The sequence below is a fragment of the Hippocampus guttulatus genome, chromosome 19, assembly GCF_054856545.1.
Source record: "Hippocampus guttulatus isolate MCC_2025c chromosome 19, RoL_Hgut_1.0, whole genome shotgun sequence".
Classification (NCBI taxonomy): domain Eukaryota; kingdom Metazoa; phylum Chordata; class Actinopteri; order Syngnathiformes; family Syngnathidae; genus Hippocampus; species Hippocampus guttulatus.
Genome location: NC_141279.1, coordinates 130075 through 149985, shown reverse-complemented (window position 1 = coordinate 149985; position 19911 = coordinate 130075). Strand labels below are relative to the sequence as shown.

The 19911-nt window shown below is 59.3% G+C and overlaps 1 protein-coding gene across 5 annotated transcripts in view; it reads left to right on the top strand.

The window, feature by feature from the left end:
- ankfn1b (ankyrin repeat and fibronectin type III domain containing 1b) overlaps positions 1-19911 on the top strand; it is a 47346-nt gene that overhangs the window by 22128 nt on the left and 5307 nt on the right. For 3 of the 5 annotated variants that reach the window (XM_086138478.1, XM_086138480.1, XM_086138477.1), the window contains 21 exons: positions 1264-1304; positions 2541-2663; positions 5465-5681; positions 5807-6008; positions 7389-7592; positions 8072-8185; positions 8308-8405; positions 10222-10312; positions 11943-12050; positions 13118-13217; positions 13317-13449; positions 13652-13771; positions 13832-14047; positions 14394-14560; positions 14652-14793; positions 15356-15524; positions 15601-15767; positions 15848-16055; positions 16216-16739; positions 17230-17461; positions 17572-18636. In XM_086138478.1, the coding sequence (XP_085994604.1) occupies positions 1264-1304; positions 2541-2663; positions 5465-5681; positions 5807-6008; positions 7389-7592; positions 8072-8185; positions 8308-8405; positions 10222-10312; positions 11943-12050; positions 13118-13217; positions 13317-13449; positions 13652-13771; positions 13832-14047; positions 14394-14560; positions 14652-14793; positions 15356-15524; positions 15601-15767; positions 15848-16055; positions 16216-16739; positions 17230-17461; positions 17572-17837 (3642 nt within the window). In that variant the 3' untranslated portion in view covers positions 17838-18636. Of the gene's footprint in view, positions 1-1263; positions 1305-2540; positions 2664-5464; positions 5682-5806; positions 6009-7388; positions 7593-8071; positions 8186-8307; positions 8406-10221; positions 10313-11942; positions 12051-13117; positions 13218-13316; positions 13450-13651; positions 13772-13831; positions 14048-14393; positions 14561-14651; positions 14794-15355; positions 15525-15600; positions 15768-15847; positions 16056-16215; positions 16740-17229; positions 18637-19911 lie in introns of those variants that run through there. The other 2 variants (XR_015104051.1, XM_086138479.1) reach the window with 2 other exon arrangements.

Here is a 19911-nt window from a genome sequence, read left to right as displayed (position 1 = left end):
TATATTTAGCCGTCTGGTTTGACGCGGGCAGAGGGGCGAGCGCCGAGGTTATTGGATGGCTTCGTTACGCTGGCATAGATCCAGCTGTACGCGCAGATATCGATGTCGACTTTCTTATGCGTGTCGTGACACGGACGCTACGGAGTGTTTGTTTGCGTGCGTGCGTGCGTGCGTGTCCTATGTATGCCTGAATGTGCGCGCGAGCGAGTAAAGAGGGCTCAGTGTTGGGACCACCCTGCGAGCCGGGCTGAGCGACGGCCTCAAGACGCTGACAGTGAGCGCGCGTTTTCAAGCTCCTTTTTCAACATGTCTTTGACTCTATGAATGTCTCGCCACCGCATACGTGTCGCGCTCCAAAGCAAACGCGGCGGATTCAAACGGAAGAAATCGCATCGGCATCGGGAGAGAACGGGCGTCCGGCCGAGCTCGGGCGCGACCTTGCCGCGCCGGCGCTCCGGAGCCGCGGCATCGTGCCGAGGCGCTTTCGGAGCCCAGATTTTCGTTCGCCTCCGTGACGGCCGCCGTGATGTCATTTGCATTGAAACGTGATTTGTCTCGCTCCCCCTCCCCTCGCATTTCTCATTAGTCGCCCGAGTCACTGTGAAGCCAGTGTATCACGTAGGTCACACTTAGACGCGCGTGTTGACTTTCCTATACCCAGGAGGACATCGTATAGACGGCTATTTATTTTGTGGAAGCCTACGCAAATATTTCAAGCTTGCCGCATTTTATTGGGGGGCGGGCCGAGGCGGGGGTGGCGCGGGGCGAAGCAAACTTGACCTTTTTGATGATGTTTGTTTTGTTTAGCGTGTGTCTGAACGAGAGCGTGCCTGCTGGTCCCCCCCCCCCCCCACCCCCCCACACACACACTTACCTAAACCCGCGGAAGGGGCCACACAAGTACTTGTTGTCCGCCCTCGCCGAGTCTGCCGGTGGATTGTCACGGCGGCTCAGCAAAACCTCAAAGTTGCGGCAGAACATGTGAGTCAGCGGGGCTGCAATGCTGCCCACGATCTTTTATTTGGGGAGTAACCAAATGAGGCGGCGGGGGGCAGGTGTCTCGCCCGACGACTCGCTTTGCGCGAAACGCATTTTCGGGCGCCGTACAAAGACGAGCGTTGGCCGAAGCTTCCGACCGACGCCCGTCGGAGCTCCCGTCGTACGACGGGCGCGCCGACGCCCTCTTCTTCGCGCTTCCGTGACGCTTGAGAGAAGACGAGATCAAAGTTGCCGCTTCTCATGTTGATTTTGTCTCGTTTACAGAGCCTGGGCTCGGTCGATCGCAAGGAGAATCCGCGCAAGAAGTGAGTCCCGTCCACTCGCCTCCACTCTCCTTTTAGCCTTTGAGCGACAAATGAAATCCACCCTCATCTGCGTGCGGGCGTGCGATTACCTTTGCCCGGGTCACCTTTTCCGCTGCGTTTTCCTTGAGCCCCTCGAGCGTTTTCCATTTGCAAAGTCCGTTTTTCGTGGCAGCGCATTCTTGATCGCCGATGATTTCGACGAGGCCAAAACCGGCCGCGACTTGGATCCAGATTCACGTTCCCCCGAGCGCTTCTCGGACCGGCTCGCGGCCGACGCGCCGTTGCCATTCGCAAGTTGCGCGCTTTGAAATGGCTCCTGCCGACGTCGGTCGCAAATGGGGGGCGACATTTAGCTGCCGAGCGTATGGCACGTAGGAAAACGAGGCTTTCTTTGAGCCCCCGCTAATTAGCAAAACGCGCATAGCCTGGCTGCTGTCTTTTATGATTGGACCACTGAAAGGCTTTTTGTCGGCCTCGTGAAACATTTTGAGCCTTCTGTTCCTGAATCGTGCCCGCGTGCTCGTCGGCCCGGCGCGGATGGCCGCGTGCGTCCTTTGCGGAGTTTTGCGGTCACATTGGCATCAAGGCTTCCTTTCCTTGATGCCAATCTGTTTGGGGTTGTTCAAAGGCAGAAGTCTTGCTATGAGGTCATCTGGATGCCAGAGCCAATTGCAGCTTCTTCCTCCAGAAACAGGTGCGCTTGTGTGTGGGGGGCAGATTGTCCCGGGGGTTTGGTTAGTTTGGGGGCGCGGAGGGCGAAGAAGAGCGGCTCGGCTGCTCGGAAGCGGTTCTCCGAAGAACTCTTGAATGCCGCTCCCCCTCCGAGTTGACCGGCAAACTGAAGAATTCTACATTGCGTATTTGAAACGCAATCCCAACCCAAGCGTTGAGAAGGAACACGCACACGGGCGCGTAAATGGCGTCGAACATGTGATGGGAGGACATGTCATAGGTGTCAAAGTGCGGTCCCGGAGGGCCGCCGTCCCGCACGTTTTCCAAGTCTCCCTGTTGCAACGCACCTGATTCAAATGAACAACCTGAAAACCTGACATTGAACCTGTTCATTTGAATCCTGTGCGTTGCAACAGGGAGGCTTGGAAAACCCGCAGGGCACACTTTGACACCTATGACATGTTTCAAAAGCACTTTGAGAATTCTCCTTCTTCATTTCTGCTCGAGTGAAAAAAATCTTTCTCAGACGTTGCTCTCTTCCCCCCCCCCCCCTTCTTTGGCAAGGTCCGAGTCCGGAATCTGCAAGTTTACCCATCGTCTCTCCCTCAAAGAACGTCCGGCCAAAGCCGAGAAGACCGCGTCGGAAGGAGCGCATTCCTACAGGCGACGCTCTCTTAGCGTCGATTGGTAAGTGCAAAGACCCGATCGTTCGTCCGGCGGGGCCACCTCAAATGGTCTTTCCCCGTGGAAATAAATGTGAATCCCTTGCAGCCTACCAAACGGTTTGTATCGGGAACCTCGCACTCTAGAATCACCTTCTTGATTAGCTCGAAGCTTAGAGTAAGAACAGAATTCATTCGAGCGTATGGAAGTGGGAGTTTCCGGACCGAGCCGAATTCATCGGCGTGCGCGGCATGGCCACCCGGAGGGGCGGGCGCACGGATAAACGTCAGTAGGCGGCGGTCCTATTTTTGTCTTTCCGTCCGTTTGTTGCCCCACCGTTTGTGTTCAGACCTCCGTGGCCAAAGGCGCGACGTGTGCCGTCGGTTCGTCCGTCGCCGGTGCCGTTGTTTTCGATGCGCTCGATGTAATTGCCTTTGTCGGGTGTTAAGTTTGACTTTTCTTGCGGCGCTCATTTTGAGAATTGCTCGCGACCTGCGAGGGGAGCCGTCCCACCCGTTTGCAGTTTTTGCTCGTAAGTCAAACGGCAAGCAAAAATCGCAAAAGGTCGTCACGGGGGTCAGTTGCAAGTCCGGGTCGCGGCGCGTCCCGGCCTGCGAAGCATCGCACGTGCGGTAGCCGCTTTCGCGACACGTACCGGAGAGCGTCTCTTTCACTCGGTCGGGGAACCGCTTCCCGGGAACTCTCTTATGCAGGCCGGCGCATCGCTTTGAACATTCGACCCCACGTGCGCGCGCGCATGCATGCGTCCTCCCCGGTGTCGTCAGAGAGCGATGGGGCACCGTCCTGCCGACTGACAGAAGGTTGGGCGGGGGAGGGGGGGGGGGTCATCTGTTCCATCTCAGGCAAATAACAATGAGCCCGGGGCCGGATTCCGAGCGGCTTTCTCTTTGAAATGGGAGACCGGCACACGCGTTACAAATAGATCTCGTTTTATCTTCCGGGCCAGGCCCATGGAAAAATGATTGCAAATACCTGCCACGCTTGATCTGGAACGCCGCGATAGGTTAGGCCCGGCCGGGAACACGAGGGGCTCTAAAATAAGGCGTCTATTACGGGAGGGAGTGGAGATGGATGGGACGGAGCGGGAAGGGACGGCGACGGGGGGGGGGGGGGGGGTATTTTGGGTGGATGGGACCGACCCCTGCGAAAAAGGGCCTGCGGCGAGGCCTCGGGGCCCGGCGTCAGCTGTGGCGTCCGACGCCGAGCGGGAATAGAAATAGCAACCCCCGCTCCCCCCGACGCGCTCCGCTTGACCGATTTTCGCTGGCTTTTGTCATTCATCCGACGGCGTCGGCCAAGGTGTTTGACCGGCTTGCGACCGGGGAAAGTCGATTCCTTGTGGGGCCGCGCACACTTTGGCCTCCCAATTGGATTTGCGGGTGTCGGCCGGTGCGTTTTCACGGGATGATTAGGTTGACAGCTGAAATTTGAGCTGAACTGGTCCTCCCGTGAGAAGATTCTACCCAAGAGGCTGAGCCCGAGCCCGAGCCCGGTCCTAAAATTGGCGATTTTTTTATGGGAGTTGGGGGCCGGGGGGGGTTAAAAACACAGATGCCCGCGTTGCTCCTTGCTATTCTTGTTTGCTGCAACATAAGCCAGTGAAGACGCGGCGGCGCTGCCTCGGCTCAGTTTGTGATGAGGGCTTCCCTTTCATCAAACACTGGGAAGAGTCCAAATGAACTCGAGCGCTTCCCTGGTGGTCGCCTGTTTGTTTGTTTTGTTTTTGGTTGTTCCACTTGGCAGTTGTTCTAAGCTTGAAGAATTGGGCCTCTTGTCCTTCATTCTGGGGCCGACATTGCCGCAGCATTCAAGACCGAAGCTCTCCATCGAGATTCGCTCGGTCCGTTTTGGGCGCGGTCTTGAGTCTGAATTTGCTATTTCTTTATTTCTTATTTCCCCCCCTGCCTCCTTTGTGGAGATTCGGTCTGTCTCGGCATACGGCTCTTTTGGGTTTCCTCCTCTGCTCTATTTGGTTTGCCCCCTCACCCGTCTGCCATCTTGAAGGTGAAGTCGACCCCCCCCCCCCCCAAATAAAAACGTCGGATGCGGCGCGACCCCACCACATCCGAGTGAAGCGGTTTTTCATCCATCAGAATGCCGTGTTGAGCCTGGCGGGAGCGCAAAGAACCGGCGGGTTTATTGCCAAGACATTTTGGGCATTCGAGACTTGCTTTTGTCTGCTTTTCCTTCCTGAGCCTTGGGAGTTGGACGCGCGTCTTGCGTGTGGATGTGCCCGTTGAATGCCGAAGCGGCGGCTTCTTTCCCGAGTCTCAGACGCCGCTCATTCGTCCCTCGGAGCTCTCGGCTTGAGTCCGTGCGAGGTGGCCTTCAAAGGAAAGATTGGCTCCCGCTGACATTTCCTCGGGCGCGCCGACGCCACCGGGCCCAGGAGCTGTGGCGGCCACCGAGCGCGAGGATGCGGCGCATCGCCGCACCGCACATCGCACCCGGGACGCGTTTGGCCCCCCGGGACGGACGGACGGACGGACGGACGGGCGCGTCGCTTCCGAACACCAAAGAAGGAGAGAATTTTGCGTCAGGTCAGGGAAATTCGATCATTGACAAAGCCAATTGATGGCGAAAAGTCGCTGCCCCTTTTTCGCGCCGAAAGCCAAAAATGCGTCCGACTCCGGACTCGGCCGGCCGGGTCCGAATCACTTCTCGGTTCCACCGCCCCCCCCCGGCCCTCCCCGACGTTGTGCGGTCGTGGCCGCGGACGATGACGATCGCAGCGTTGCGCTGAGCGCGTCTCGGTCAGCCCGCATCATGGATGTTGTTTTCTTCTTCTGTGTTGCGCGTGGCAGGGCTGATTCGAGCAAGATGACGCAGCCCGCGAGGGGGGAGCGGGGCCAGCAGCCGACCCCGACCCGCAAGTCCGCCGGCCTTTCCTCGCCGAGCGCCGCTCGCCGCCTCTACCGCAACTTGTCTGGAAAGTTCCGCGTGAGCACCAACCCCCACTCCTCCGCCTCGGAGGACGGCGTGCCGTCGGGAGACAAGGAGAGGCCGCGCACGAGCGCCGTGGTGAGTCCCGGCCAATGTCGGAATAGAAGCGAATAATCACGGGTTCAAAACAAGCAAACAACAACCAAATCGGCGGCTCCTCACCGCCCGTATTCTCTTCGAACCTCTTTGTGTCCCGGTCGCAGAGCAACGAGGCGCTCTTTGAGGCGGTGGAGCACCAGCAGTCGGACTCGGTGCAACTGCTGCTCTCCCGGCACAGCTCGGAGGAGCTGGACCTCAACGCCCCCAACGGCGAAGGCCTGCTGCCCCTCGACATCGCCGTCATGACCAACGACGCGCCCGTGGCCAAGCTCTTGCTCCGCGCCGGCGCCAAAGAAAGCCCCCACTGTGAGTCCTCCCGCGCCGAGCCGCCAATTTGTCGTCGGAAAGCGCCGTCCGTCTTCGGACCGGCCGTCGGGGTCCGCTCGCTCCTGCTCTCTGCCGAATTTCCCTCATGAACGCGCTCGCTTGCCCCGAGTAGGCCTTTTCCATTCACGCTTAGCCTTGAGCTAGCGGCAATAGCTCAAGTGTGCGTTTGCAAATGAGCATTTGGGAGTCTGGCCTCCAACGAGGCAGTCCCGGCTTGACCCCCCCCCCCCCCCCCCCCCCCCCCCCCCCCGCCGACCTTCACGCTCACCCCCAGCTGTTGCGTTAGCGAGCAGAGTCGAAGCGCGCGCCTTTACCAAAGCTCTGAGCGACCCGGCGGCGCGGACGCTCGCATCAAAGTCCGAGGCGGAGCCCCGACCGACCGCGGCAGCCGGCGAGGAGACGCGCGCAATCAAACGGCCAGATGGACATTTTGACACAGAGCTTTAAACTTTCTGTCAACAGTGGAATCTCGCGCTCAACGGCGGAATCCGCTGTGAACAAACGCAGGCCGCGCAGACTAAACACAGACTCACGGCAGCCCGAAATACTTGGCGGGCGAGGGGCCGCCAAAAGGAGGACAATCCGCTATTGTCTCCCCTCGGCCCGACGCCGGCCGGCGCTCTGCCTTTCGGAGCCGCTCGCGTCGCCGGCTCACTGATAAAAAGCGGGCCTTGGCGCTTCCCGCCTTTGATGAGGTGTCGCATCTCCTCCGAGGCTGTTTTGTCTTGATTGGTTTGGGGTGGGGGGGGGGGGGGCGAAAAACAACCGATTGTGACGGTGCACGTTGTTTGAGTCAAGCTGCAGCCCCTCTGAGACCAAACATTCCTCTCGTGGAGGCTCTTTGGCGCTGCGGTTCATGATTTAAATAGATCAAAATGTTCCACCACTTTTGCGGAGGGGTGGGGGGGGTGAGAGTAAAAAAAACAAAAAAACAAAAAAGCCTTAACGCGGCGACTTAAATGTATGCGGCTGGCCAGCATTTTTTTGTTTTCCCCATGAAGAGCAATTTTCTCACCCGGCACTCTCACTTTTCTCCGTCTGGATGCTGTCGGGCCTCGACGAGGAAAGCCGCCTTCAAATATTTGTGCGGAGTCATGTGATCTCGTCGAGTTCGGCGGCGAGCGGAGGCCCGTCGAGCCGACGTCTTCCCTCTCGGACAAGCGGCAAACGCCGCCTCGGCGTCTTGCCGACGTCGCGGCAAATTGCCGCAGGTGCCGCTTTCGAAAGCGCTCGACGGGTTCTTTGCGATGGTTCAAGTGGGCGGAAGCTGATGACCGGCTGCCGAATCTCAAGCCGATTTCTTCCAGGTGACCGTTGGAGCCGCTCGATTGACGAATCCTCATTTTGTGCGTTTCTCAGTCGTGAGCTCGGCGTGCCGCGCGCTGCACCTGGCCACCTTGGCGCAGGAGGCCGAGCGGCGCGCGGCGGAGCTGCGGAGCCAAGTGCGCGGCGCGGGGCCCGGAGAGCCGGAGGCCGAGCGGCGGGAGCGGGAGCGGCAGCTCAAGGCCTGGGAGTGGCGGCTGCGGCTCTTCCGACGCATGCTGACGGGCTTCCGGCACGCAAGTAAGGACGCCGACCGCCCCCGTTTCATTTTGCCGGCCTCCGCTATTTTGTCCGGGCCAACTTCGTGACTTCCCCACTAGGATGCCGAGTGCGTGTCACCGGGGAGACGGCCACCCCGCAAAAACAGACACTCGCTCGCACGCGTTCACGTTTGCGCTTTGATGTGAGAGTGATGATGCCCCCGCTTCATCATTGCACCCACTCATTTGATTTGTTCTGTTTTGCGCACGAGGAAAAAAACCAAACCCCAAATCCTTCTCGGAATGCCCAAACGCCGCCGATCTCCGCCCGCTTGCGTTTGCCTGCCGAGCGGCTGTCATTGCCATGGTGACCGTCGATTGCTGCGATTTCACACGAGAGCGAGCAAACGACGTCGTGAAAGCCATCCGCCGCCGCGCGGCTCCGTCGATTGGCGCGCAAGATGCGGAAGATCTGGATGGGCCGTCTGGCCGACTTGTTTTTTTGGTCCCCCCACTTAGAGCTCCCGGACCCTCCTGGCGCGGCGCGCTTGTCTGTCGGCGGCAGCGGCAGTCTCACGCTGGATTTCCAGGAACCCCCATGCGTCGACTCGGCCGTGGTGACCAAATACAAAGGTCAGGCGGCGTGCCGCTTTTGCGAGCAGACGGCCAGTGTTTTTTGTTTTTTTTTTGACTCATGCCTTCCCCGCCCCACGCGACGGTTTTCGCGGACGTGTGCTTTTGTTTTGTGTTTGCAGTGAGCTGGAGCACCACGCCGTCCTTCAGCCGCGTGCTGGGGGAGGCGGTGCTGGAGGACACCGCTGCGTTGCGCTACCACATCACCGGACTCACCTCTGTGAGTTGCGCTCGGCGTGCTCGACCGACGACAAACCGAAACTCTGTTTTCACAATGACAAAAGCGAGGACGATTCTTGACCATGACGGAAGTGAAAGTGAAGCGCGTACTTGCGATGGCACATCGCAAGTCGCCAGCTTGCAATCGGTCAGGTCACGTGACGTCTCTGCCGAATCCTCCCCAAAAAAGGAAAAAAATCACTGAAATACTACCCCCGCGCCCCCGGCAATTTAGGGGCCAGCGTCCCACATTATTTAAACACAAACATCTCCAAAGTCCATTCGATCAAACGGCCCGCTGAAGTCGCCACCGCTCCAACCATTCAACCCAAGACTTATGACCTGGCACCCCCCCCCCCCCCAAAAAAAACCCCCAAAACAAAACAAAACAAAAAACACCCCGCACAAGCACACAATTGGTGAAAGGCCAGTTTGGGAGCAGCGCGGATGGTTGGTGAGCATTTGAGAAGCAACGGTTGCCAACCTGCCACCAACAGGCTAAAAAGAGCGGCTTAGTCGACTGCCGTCTGATTTACGTCGGGCCCGTGCGGACTCACGGGCAGTCCCGGCGGCCGTTTGTTTGTGGGAGAGCCAGAGAGAGAGAGACCATTCTTTCTCCTCCCGAGAGCCCAGCCCCCGAAACTCACTCACTGCTGTCACATGGCAGGGGTCAAGGCGAGGTCAGGTCTGGCTGAGAAAGGGAAGGATGGCGGCAAAGACGCCTTCGGAGCACGCGTGCGCTCATCGGGAAGGATTCCCTCCTTTCATCTTCATCCGATTTGCTTGACAAAAAGCCTCAATGCCCTTTCAGCGGACAGCGCCAACATACTTGCTGTGACTTTTTCAACAACAACCTTGATCGTTTCTGTTCATTGAAATGATAGGATACGAAAATCCTTTAGGCGTAGAAAAAAAACTAGTGTGTTTCCGGTAACCCGACCGACCGGGAATTTCTCCGTCGAAAAAAAAACTTTACGGTCGTCATTTTTCTCAAACAACCCTCTACATTTTTTTTAATCTTTATTGAACAGGTCAGAATACAATTCTCAGTAAACAGAAAACAAAACGAACATGTTGTTAATACATGCACGACCCTCTCCGTTTTGTGTAGAGGGTTTATATCGGTGCAAACACTCGCGATATTCAAGTTGAGCGCGTGCGTCATTTGACGTCGTCTGTCAACAACATGGCGGCGGCCGCGATCTGCGACGACGGTTTAAACCGCGTTTTCTGTGTTCCAGTTGCATGCTCGCACCGTAACGTTAAGAAAATAGCATCCGATGATGTGAATGAAAAAATCGGCAAACTATTTGATAAACACCACGGGCCCAGCAAACACCGAGGTCGGAAGAGGACGTCGGCGGAGGCGGCGGCGCGCCCCGGCCCCCCGAGTCCGAAGCGGGGAGAAAACTAAATAGGTGGCGGCGGCGCCGGCCGCGGAGCGGCGGGTTCAACGTCTTCTTGTTTTATGTTTTATGGTTATTTGGTTTAAATTTTTGATGAAAAAAAAAAAACATTGTCCGACCTACCGACCCGATGCTGAAATTTCATGTTACCGGAAACACACTACTTTTTTTCCTACGCCTTACTGTATTTGTCTCACGATGGACAAATTCCCAATTTACAGCAGCAAAATTAGGAGAGGGAGAAAGTAGAAGACAAAAAAACTCTAGAAATAAATATCATTGTATGTGTGTAGAGATATAAAAGCATGTGTACAGAGCAGCAAATCTGAAAGCAGAAGTAGCCAAGCAGCATTTTGTGTGTGCGTGCACGTGCAATCCACGGCTTGAGTGACCGGTGCGCTGTCCTTTCAGGGCACCCGCTACTTCGTCCGAGTGTCGGCCTACAACATGAAGGGCTGGGGACCAGCGCTGGCTTCCACGCCCGCCTCCGCCGCTCCTTCCAGTAAGTCTCCATTTGACCCAACGTGACACAATCTTCCGCTTCCTCTCGGTCCGGGCGGTTGGGATGTTTATTGGCGTGATGCGTGGACAAGTACCAATTCTTGCTTGGCTCCAATGTTCTCGAGTTCTTTTTTTCTGTTGACTTTTCACTTGTGCTGGAGACGCTAGCTCTACTTTCTATTGCGTCGAAATGGGCTCTTTTTGTTTTGTTTCTTTGGAGAAGCAAGAATAGTTGAAGGTCGTAATCCACCAAAACGATTCGTGGCCAACGTGTAAAAAACGGCCACCGTCGAATCTGGGGGAAAAAAACAAAAAGAAAAACCAGAGGTACATTTTTTCACTTGTTGTCATTTGCTAATTTCCAACATTAGCAAAGAGAGGAAGGTCTTGCGGCTGGCTAGCTAGCTAGCGAGCACGCTCGCTCTCGGACAACAACACGCGGCGAAGTCACGTTCAGCAATAGTCGAGGTGTTGAGGGCAGCGTTGGCCCCCCTCTTTGGGCGCGGCGGCACACCCGGGGGACGCGCGAGGCCTTTGTCCTCGGCGGCCGTGCCCCGCGCCGTCTTTTGGAAGAGACCGGGCTCTCCCGTCTCTCTTTTCTTTTCCCCGGCCGTCCGCCTTCCTCCCTCCCGCCGCGCGAGCTAATTTCGACGTTGCGTGTTTGCCTTTTCCATTTGGGCCTTACCGCTGGAAATATTTGCATGTCTGCGCCGTAGCGCGCGGCGGCGGCGCGGCCCCAACAGTGGGGGCCTTATGCCGGGCCGCGGACGGCCATTAAAGGGCCGGCTTGTCCTGTCTGGACGGGCACCTTTCCGGGAATAGAGCTCGCCGTGTTCGGGAGCCGCTCGCCCTCCGGGGGGCTCCGGGAGCGGGAGTTGGGGCGAGGGTGGCGCGTGACGGTACGAGGAGGCGGGTGGCTTTTATTGCCGACACATCCTTCGGGGAGCGAGCGGGGGACGCAAAGAGGCCAGGCGCGCTGAAGGATCACTTTCTGCGTGCCGAGCGGCCGGTCGTTAGAAAGAGTGCGTCTGTCCGTGCGATTTCCAACGCGGGCCGAGATAGCCGAATAGATTTCCGGTATTCTTTTCACGGGACGTACAGACTTGTCATTGACGCGTTGAGAAATGTCCTTTGACGACTTGTGTTTTGATTGCTCGGGGAGGCAACGCAGGCTCGCGGGCGGCCGCACGTGCGCGCCGCTCCCCAGGCGCCGTCTGTCGGGCGAGCGGCTCAAGGCCGAGGCGACGGCTTTCCCTTTATTCTTGAGGGCCCGCCAAAAGACTTCCAAGCGAATCCTCCAACTCGCTGCGTGAAAGGGAAACGGCGAAACAAAACAAAACTTGTTTCTTCTCATTTGCCGTCAATGTTGAGGCTTTGGCTCGTCGGTTTGCGACGCCAACGACGGCAACCTAAGCCACCGTTGGGTGCCGGCGCAGTCGGATGAGCGATTTGGCCAACGAGCCGATGATATCTCACTGCCAGATGAGACGCGCCGCTTACCAAACTGTCGCGTGGAAAATCACCGGGGCTCTTAGTTGGGGCGTCTCGAAAGACGCGTGGGCGGATGAATGTCAACCGGCAAAGCTGATTTTCTCGACCTCCCCGCGCGTCCCCCTCTCTCGCTTGCGCAGGTTGGCGGGACGTGGACGGCCGCGCTCCGCGGCAACGAGGCCCGAAGGAGGCGCTGGACCGGCTGCTCGCCCAAATCAAAGACGGCCATCGGAGCTGCGTCTGCCACGGTACCCGAGAAGCCCTTTCCGCGCATTCCATTTAAGAAGCGACTTTAAATGTAGTCGGCCCGCCGCGGGAAGGCCTCTCCCGAGCCGCGCTTCGCGGCTCGTGACGTCGACCCGCCGTCGCCTTTGGAGCGAAGGCATCGGGCACGTAGGCTGAACGATGCCGGACCAAGTCGCGGTGCCATTCGGTTGACAGTTGATGTCGAGCCCGGCCCGAGAACTCCTTCGTTTTATTTGTCCAGACACAATGAATGAAACGGCGAAAGAGGCCTCGACTCATGCCGGCGCCCCGACGTGTCCGTCTTAATGGCTGTCAAGCGCAGACCCGAGGCCCGCAGCCTGGCGCGCTGGCAGCCCGGAGAAATCGGGGGCGGCGGGCTCGTCGTTTCCACCTGAAGGGAAAATGAGCTCTCTCGGACTCCAGAATGAGGGGATTTATTGACTGCAAGTGGCCCGGGGGCAAGAGCGTGATCACCTGGGAGGAGGGGAGGGAATCTGGGCGGGGTGTCTCGTGAGTTGGGAGGTGCGTGGTCTCGCGAACAGGCGCCCACACGCACACACACACACACGCGCGCCTCCCTCCCTCCCCATCTCACCTCCAAGCCACTAAAAATAAACACGTCCCCGCAGACTTAACTGACCTCCCTGTCAGCGAGCGGCGAAGGGTTAAGACGCACAGACGCGCACACACCAATGACTCCGGCTCCTCGGCTCCACTCGTATGGCCGTAGCTCAACGTGCGCCACGCTCCAGCGGCTAAAGTATGCGCAGGTAAACACGCGCGTGCGCGCAATTAGTGTCCCTCTGGGAATTGAGAGCTCGCGGTTCCCTTAAGGCCCGTAGTCCGCCGCCGGCCGTCAAATGGCGGCGCGCCGCCGCGGCGTACCAAACAAAAGGTGTCCCTTTGAGCGCGCCGCGCCGTTCAAGGTGTCGGCTTTGTCGTCAAGTAGGTGACAGCCGGTCACTCCGGGAGACGCGTCGGGACACGGCTCTTCATTGGCGGCGGTCGCGGGCGCCGAGCGCTTCGGAACGCGCGCAGTGCGATCGATTGAATCTTCTTGTCTTTGCAGAGCAGTGCAAAGCTCCGGCGCAAGGCCGCAAACATTCCGTGTCCAAAAGCCTGCGTCACCTCTTTCAGACCAACAGCAAGTTTGTCAAAAGTTTGAAAAGGTCAATGAGATTTGCCGGCCCCTTTTCAAAATATCCTCACCGGACGAAGGTCGAGATCTGTTTTGAGCCGCGAGCCGCCCGCATTTGTTTCCTTTGCAGGGGTCTTTATCTGACGTCCATCTTGTACCGAGACGACAGCGTCCTGGTGACTCCCGAGGACCAGATTCCTATCGTGGAGGTGGAGGATTCCTACCCCAGCTCCCTGATGCAGGATTTCCTTTGGTTTACAAAGGTACGCGTACGGCGAGCGCGAGGTGACCAAAAAGGCATCTTGGCGGCGCAGAAAGCGGAGAGCGAGCGCGAGGTGACCCCAACGGAAGTGGCCAGAATCGGGACGCCGGTCTCTCCGATCGGGCCGCGCCGATTGTTTTCTTTCTCCCATTTTTTGGGGTTGTTTGTTTTCTTTGGCCCGTGCGCCGTTCCCGATCGAACAGGTGTCCCACCTGTGGGAGGAGATTCCCCGGTTGCAGCGGCGTCTCGATCCCGCGCAGGCGGCCTGTTCCTGCACCCTGCAGACGCGCGTGAAGATGCTTCAAGCCGTCGGCCATCTGCAGGTAGGAGCCTCTGCCGCTCGGCCCGGGAAGCCGCCTCGCTGACGCCCGGCCGTCCCTCAGGGCGCGCTGGGAACGCGGGACCTGGGTCAAGTGTATTTCGAGCCCATCAAGGACAAGCACGGGAACGCCCTGCTGGTGCTGCTGAAGGACGCCGAGGCTTGCCCGAACCCGGACGGCGCGCGCTGGATGCGGCTTTGCAAACTGCAGCTCCAGCGCAAGTCCCTTTCTTCCCCCGAGGAGCCCAGCGCTCTGGACGCGCTCCTCGTCACGCTGCACGTAGGTGTTGGAAAAGCGGCCGCGGACGGCAGACGGGCCGGCTTCCTCCGCCCGATCGGCTTTCTGTTGAATGAGTAACAGTCCCGCGTCGGTCGTCGTCGTACCCCCCTGCGTCCTTCTCCTTCAAAGCTGCTCGAACGTGACAATCGGGCGCCTTTGGGATCGGCTCCCTTCTTCGCTTTTCGTTTGTCCGTCAAACTTCTTAACGTCGGCGGCGGTGCCGCAGATCCTCGACCGTCTCCGGCATGAGTCGATTTGGCCCTGCGGTTTCCCAACCCCCCCGCCCCCCCAAAGCGCATCCGTGCAATTGGAAGATGATGGAAGCCTTCCCCCCTTCCGCCCATAGGAGAAGCTCGCTTATCACCGGCGGAGCAGGAAGCTTTTGTCTCCGGGCTTGTACCTGGGATATTTGAAGCTGTGCACCTCCGTGGAGCAGATCAGAGCGCTGGTGCCTCAGAAGCTCCCCAACGTCCTCTGTCACACCAAGATAAGGGACAACCACAACGTCTCCAGGTTGGGATTCGGCGCTGGCTTTTTTTTTGTTTCTTCGTGTTTTGTCCATTTTCGGAGCGGTGAATATTTTGCGTGCGCGTGCGTGTTCCAGAGAGGAGTGGCAATGGCTGCAGGCTGCAGGCTCGCCGGTGGAGACGGAGGGCGGGGGGCAGAGCGGCCCGCCGCCCCTGCTGCGCGACCTGCGTAGCGCCATCGAGGACCTGACGGCTCACGTCGACGTCCCCGCCGACCAGGTCGGAGCCCGGCGTCCTCGTCGCCGTCCTCGGGATTCCTCACTGCGGGTCAGACCGGACCGCTCACGGCTTGCGGAATGGAAAGCCGGCAAACGGGCTTCTCCTATTTCTCGCAAAAGCGAGAAGTCGAAATAGAGCCTCGTCTTATGACTCCGGGAGGCGTGGCACGGGGGAGGGGGCTTCAAGTTGCTGGAGGGTACCTTCGCCGAACGGGGTGCAATCTGCCCGTAAAAACAAAGCGCGCGCGGAATCGCACCTGGGCCGCGGATGGATGATTTGGGACGGCGACCGAGGTGGAGCACGCGCGCGGCCCTTTGCCGAGCGGCTGAAACTCGCAAACGAGGAGCGCCGCAAATCGGGCGCGGCGAGGGAAAATTTGACAGAAGGGCGGCCGCCGGCCGCCCGAAAGGCAGCGGCAGAAAGCCAACGCGCTCGCGAGGCTTTTGGTCGGCGACGCGGAGAAATGGAAAAGCCCGGCCCGCCCGCGCTCGCTCGTCGCCGGACGAGCGCGGCGACGGGGGCGAGGCCGTGAAACGGGAGCCGCCTTTGTGTCGGTCGCCAGGCGCGGGGCTTCCGGATCTACACGCGGGAAGTGTTGGAGTTTGGGGACCAGGTGTCCTTCCTTCTGCTCCTCCCACCGTGCGACGACGTGTGCGTAGCCCCCGGCCAGAACGATCCCTCCTCGCCCCGCTGCGGCTTCCTCACCTTGCCCCTGCAGATTTTTGAGCTGGGTGAGCGCGCGGCGTCGGACGAGCCGCGTCCGCCGGCCGCGCAGCCGCTGACCGCCGCGTCTGCGCTTCTCCCCAGTCCACTTTGAGGCCTATCGCCCCGCTTTCATCGGCCAGTACTGCCGGGTGTCCGCCCTGCTGGAGCTGGAGTCGCTGCTGTCGCAGCAGGCCCTGCGGGAGGCTCTTTCCGAAGACGAGCTCGCCGCCGCCAACGAGCGGCAGCGGCGGCTTCAAGAGCACCTTCGGGTACGGAGGACGAGCGCTTGGCCGGGAGACTTTCGGGGTCTTGATTTGTTTTGCTTTGCTTTGCTTTCGCTTGCCGCCAGCAAACGGAGGAGGTGTGGCGTGACGCCCGGTGGATCGCGGAGGCCTTGCGCTACGCCCGCGACAAGCAGCCGACGGGAGGCATCTCCGTCGGCCGCTTGATGGGCTCCTCCGAGGAAGAGACGGCCGGCAAGCCCGCCCGCGCCTCCCCCCGGCCCGACCTCGCGCCCTCCCCGTCGCCGTCGCCGGAACCGTGCCGCAAGCACTCAGGTCCGACGCAACTCGGGAAAGAACCCGGTCCATCCCGTTCCCTCTCGCGTCGAAAGTGCCATCGCGGGATCGGGCGAGCGAGCCGAGGATTCCGTCCGAGTCCCCGATGGCTCGCCGCCTCCGGACGTGGGGAAAGCTCACCCTCCTTTCTGCTCTTCAGACTTTGCAGGCCCGTCGGACGAGGAGGGCTCCTCCGAGGTCTTCCTCGCCACCGACAGCGACTACGACTCCAGTCGGGCCCAGAGCCCCCGCGAGCCGGAGCCCCGCGGCGGCGGCGACTCGGCGCCCGACGTCCCGCGGGCGGACGTCGGCCGCGAGCGGCGGGGGCCGCCCGAGCTTTTCGACGGCGACTTCGTCCTGCCCAGTCGGCAGATTGAGCTGTTACACGTCACGGAGAAGCGGCGGGCTTTCCGCGTGCGCACCAGCAGCCTGGAGTTCCCCGCGCCCGCGTCGGCCCCCCGCCGGCCGCGCTCCCGCCGGGCTTCTTCGCCGGGCGCCTCGCCCCCGTCGGCGGAGCGCGGTCGCCGGGCCGAGCGCGGGCCGGCCCGCCGCCCGCCCGCCCGGACGCGATCGGAGGACGGCGGCGCCCGGCGGCTCCCGTCCCCGCGGGCCGCCGGCTCCCGCGCCACGCTCCGAGTCTACCCGCAGTACCGCACGGGACTTCCCGAGGAGACCAGCGTCCAGGTAACTTTTCTCGGGGTTCCTTGCAAATGTCGCCGTGAAGCAAAAGGCCCTTGAGAGCAGTGGCGTGCGGTGAGCTTCATGCTTGGTGAGGCACTGACTCCTTTAGTGTCACATTTACAAATATATAAAGCACAAAGGGTCGCTTATTCGATTGGCTAAACATTATATTTGTGACGTGCAGATGTACGGCAAGCGGCACGAGCCAGTTGCACGTATCGACCCGGTTTGCGATGATGGCGCAATGCGATGCGCATTCGGAGGTGAGGCTCTGCCTCACCTGCCTCCCCTGACCGCACGTCCCCGCTCGAGAGGCTCCCGCAAACCAAAGCCGGAGCCTCCCCGCCGTACCGCTCGGAGGGAGCGAGCAGTACGGCGGCGCCCGCGGCCGCCTCCCATCGGAGATGCGTCCGCATCCACGGATGGGCGGCGGTCTGGGGGGACGGGAGGCGCGGAGAGCGGCGATGACGACGTCCTGCGGTCTCGCTCCTAGCTTTGCGTGAGCCCCCGCACGTCAGCCGGGGAGATGGTCCGACTGGTGGTGCAAGAGATGAACCTGGCGTCCCGGCGAACGCTCGGCGGCGGCGGCGGCCGTCCCGACGGAGACGCCTTCTACGGCCCCGAACAGATGAAGCACTTTGGCCTGGTGCTGGTGGTGGACCGGCGGGAAAAGTGGCTGCGGGACGGCCTGTGCCCCCTGGAGCTGCAAAACCCCTGGCTGAGGGGTAAGTTGTGCGTGCGCATGAAGGCCTACTCGCCGCTGGCGCTCAAACACGGCCGAGCCACCGCGGTGTGACCTTTCCCGTTGCAAGACTTTTTTCTTCTTCTTCCGGAGACGAAAGGAAGGAAAGGAACGTCGGCGACGGTCAACTCTGCCGGCTTCCCCGGAAGACTCTCGTAGCCCGGCGTCGTCGACGCGCCGCAGCTCGGGGTTGGGGAGCTCGGGTTCCTCGGGGACCGCTCCCCCGCACGTCTTTCATCTCCCCCTCCTCCGACACGCCGGCTTCTATTGATCGTCGTGATCGTTTTCGGGCCATCGCGATGATGGTTCCGATCGGGCGCGTTGAAGTGGAGGGAGGGAGAGAGAGCGAGCGAGCTTGAACGGACAGGAAAGGGCTCTCCGGGAACCCCCGCCCTCTACCCGCTGCTGTAGCTCAAACTTAGGTTCTTGTACAATTTTCCCCCCCAAAAAAACAAGCAACCAGCAGCTTAGCATTTCCAAAACAACGAGCAATACTTCTTTGCTTGTTTTCTGCAAGGAACAAAGCATCTTCCAAGAACGGTGCTCTTTCTCAGTCGTGTCCGGCCGTGCTAAAGAGTGCCTCGCTCTTTTGATATGAGCCTCGGCGCCCCGGCGAGCGCTGCGCCTCCTTCCCCTACCAAAGGACTCGAAAGGTGCTTTTCTTTTCGGAGGGCCCGCCGTCACTTCAAGGCAGGCGCAGAGAAACCGCGACAAAGCTCCTGACATTCTTCGCATTCCGTTCAAACGAGCGTCGACCGCGCATTTCCGTGCTCGGCGCAAAATAAATGTAGCGGCGGGAGCGGGAGGTAGGGAAGAAGAACAAAAAGTGCTCATGTGCTTCTACCGTATGTTGTGGAAGGGAAAAAAAATGCTTTCAAAATGCGGCTTTGGTTTGAACGTTGGCTTCTTCTCCCGTTGTGGCGCCTTGCTTCATTTGTTGTTTCGGGTGGCGGTCTTGTTTTTGGTTTTTGAAATGAGGGCCGAGGGGAAAAAAGGACGTTGAAATAGTCAAGTTGCCGCCACGAGCAAGTGTTGAATGTATCTTGTGAAAAAGAAGCTGGACGAGCCCGAGAGCCCGAGCCCGTGTTTACAAGCGGCTCCGAGTGGAGTCATGAAGCGATTTTTATTCAACAATAAATGAAGATGGCCAAGCAAAAACATCCCGCTCACTTTCTTCCATTTTCTCGTGGCTTTCTCCCAAAAGTTTTTTTGAACCCTGGAGAACCCACGCGGTCAAATTCGGCCCCTACAAATTCTGCTCCTCAAATGCTGCCCTCCATGCTGGATCCCAAATTAGGATTAAAGCATTGAATCGTTGAAAAAACATCGATTTCGGTGTTCAGTCAACATATAGCAGCCATTTCATGGATAATTCATTATTTTCCAAAGAAGTAAAGGCTTCTTGGCTTCTCCGGGGTTAAAGTCTTTTTTTTTGGGGGGGGGGGGGCAATGTGAACACTTCCTGTGTCAGTCTCAAGTGACGCAAGTGCGCGTTGGATCGCCTTTTCCTTGGGAGGCCGCAAGGAAAAGGCGATCCAACGCGCGGGGTGCGGAATCCGCCGGCTCCGGCTGAAAAGCGAACCCTGGGGGGCGGCCGCCTTTGCAATCCTTGCGGATTCGCTCCGCTTTCGAGGGTTCGTTTGTTGCGCCCGCGAGCTCGGGGCCGGGGTGGCTCCGAACGCTCGGATCTCGTCGCGGCGGGCGTTCTTTCAATCCGTTGTTGAAAGTGCGCGGCAGGCGATTGCCGCGCGTGCGCTCGTTCAAATGTTGGCGCGTCGACCAGCTCGCTTTCAGCTGGCGCTCCTGAGCAAATAAAATGTCGCATGCTTCCCTGTCAACGGACCCCCCCCCCCCCCCCCCTCCCACACACTGCGCCTTTAAGAGCAGCCCTCTGCTGTTTATTGACAGTAACTTAAGAATTGTACTGGAATTCTGGCACCTCCTAATTTTAAACCTTCTGACTCCCGAAGGACCCAAGTTAAATATATCTGCCTGGCATAGATCTGAGCAGCTATTGAGCAAACCCACTTCCAAAAAAAACAAACCAATGGAATAATGTCATACGTGCGAGTCGAGCAAAGCCCGCTGAGCTCAATGACTCATCACAATAGCGAGCGTATCAACAATGGCTTGTAAAGTCCATCGAAGGGTCTCTCCGTACGCCGCTTCCGTGCAAATGTCCCCCGACTTGTGTCAAAATCTGCACGAGCGAGCACTTGCCGAGATGATCCGTGCACCTCGCGGGTGCGCGTGGCGAGACGGCACGACGATGGCTCCGGTGTCACCTCAGGCCGCCGCCCGTTGTCGCGCGCGTCCCGGAATCATGCCGTCTCGGCTTCACATGTTAAGCCTGCGAGGTGGTCGGATTGGCTCGGCCACCCGTGTATATCCGTGATGAATGTCTCCGTTCTCCCGCCCCCCTTTAGTCAGTGT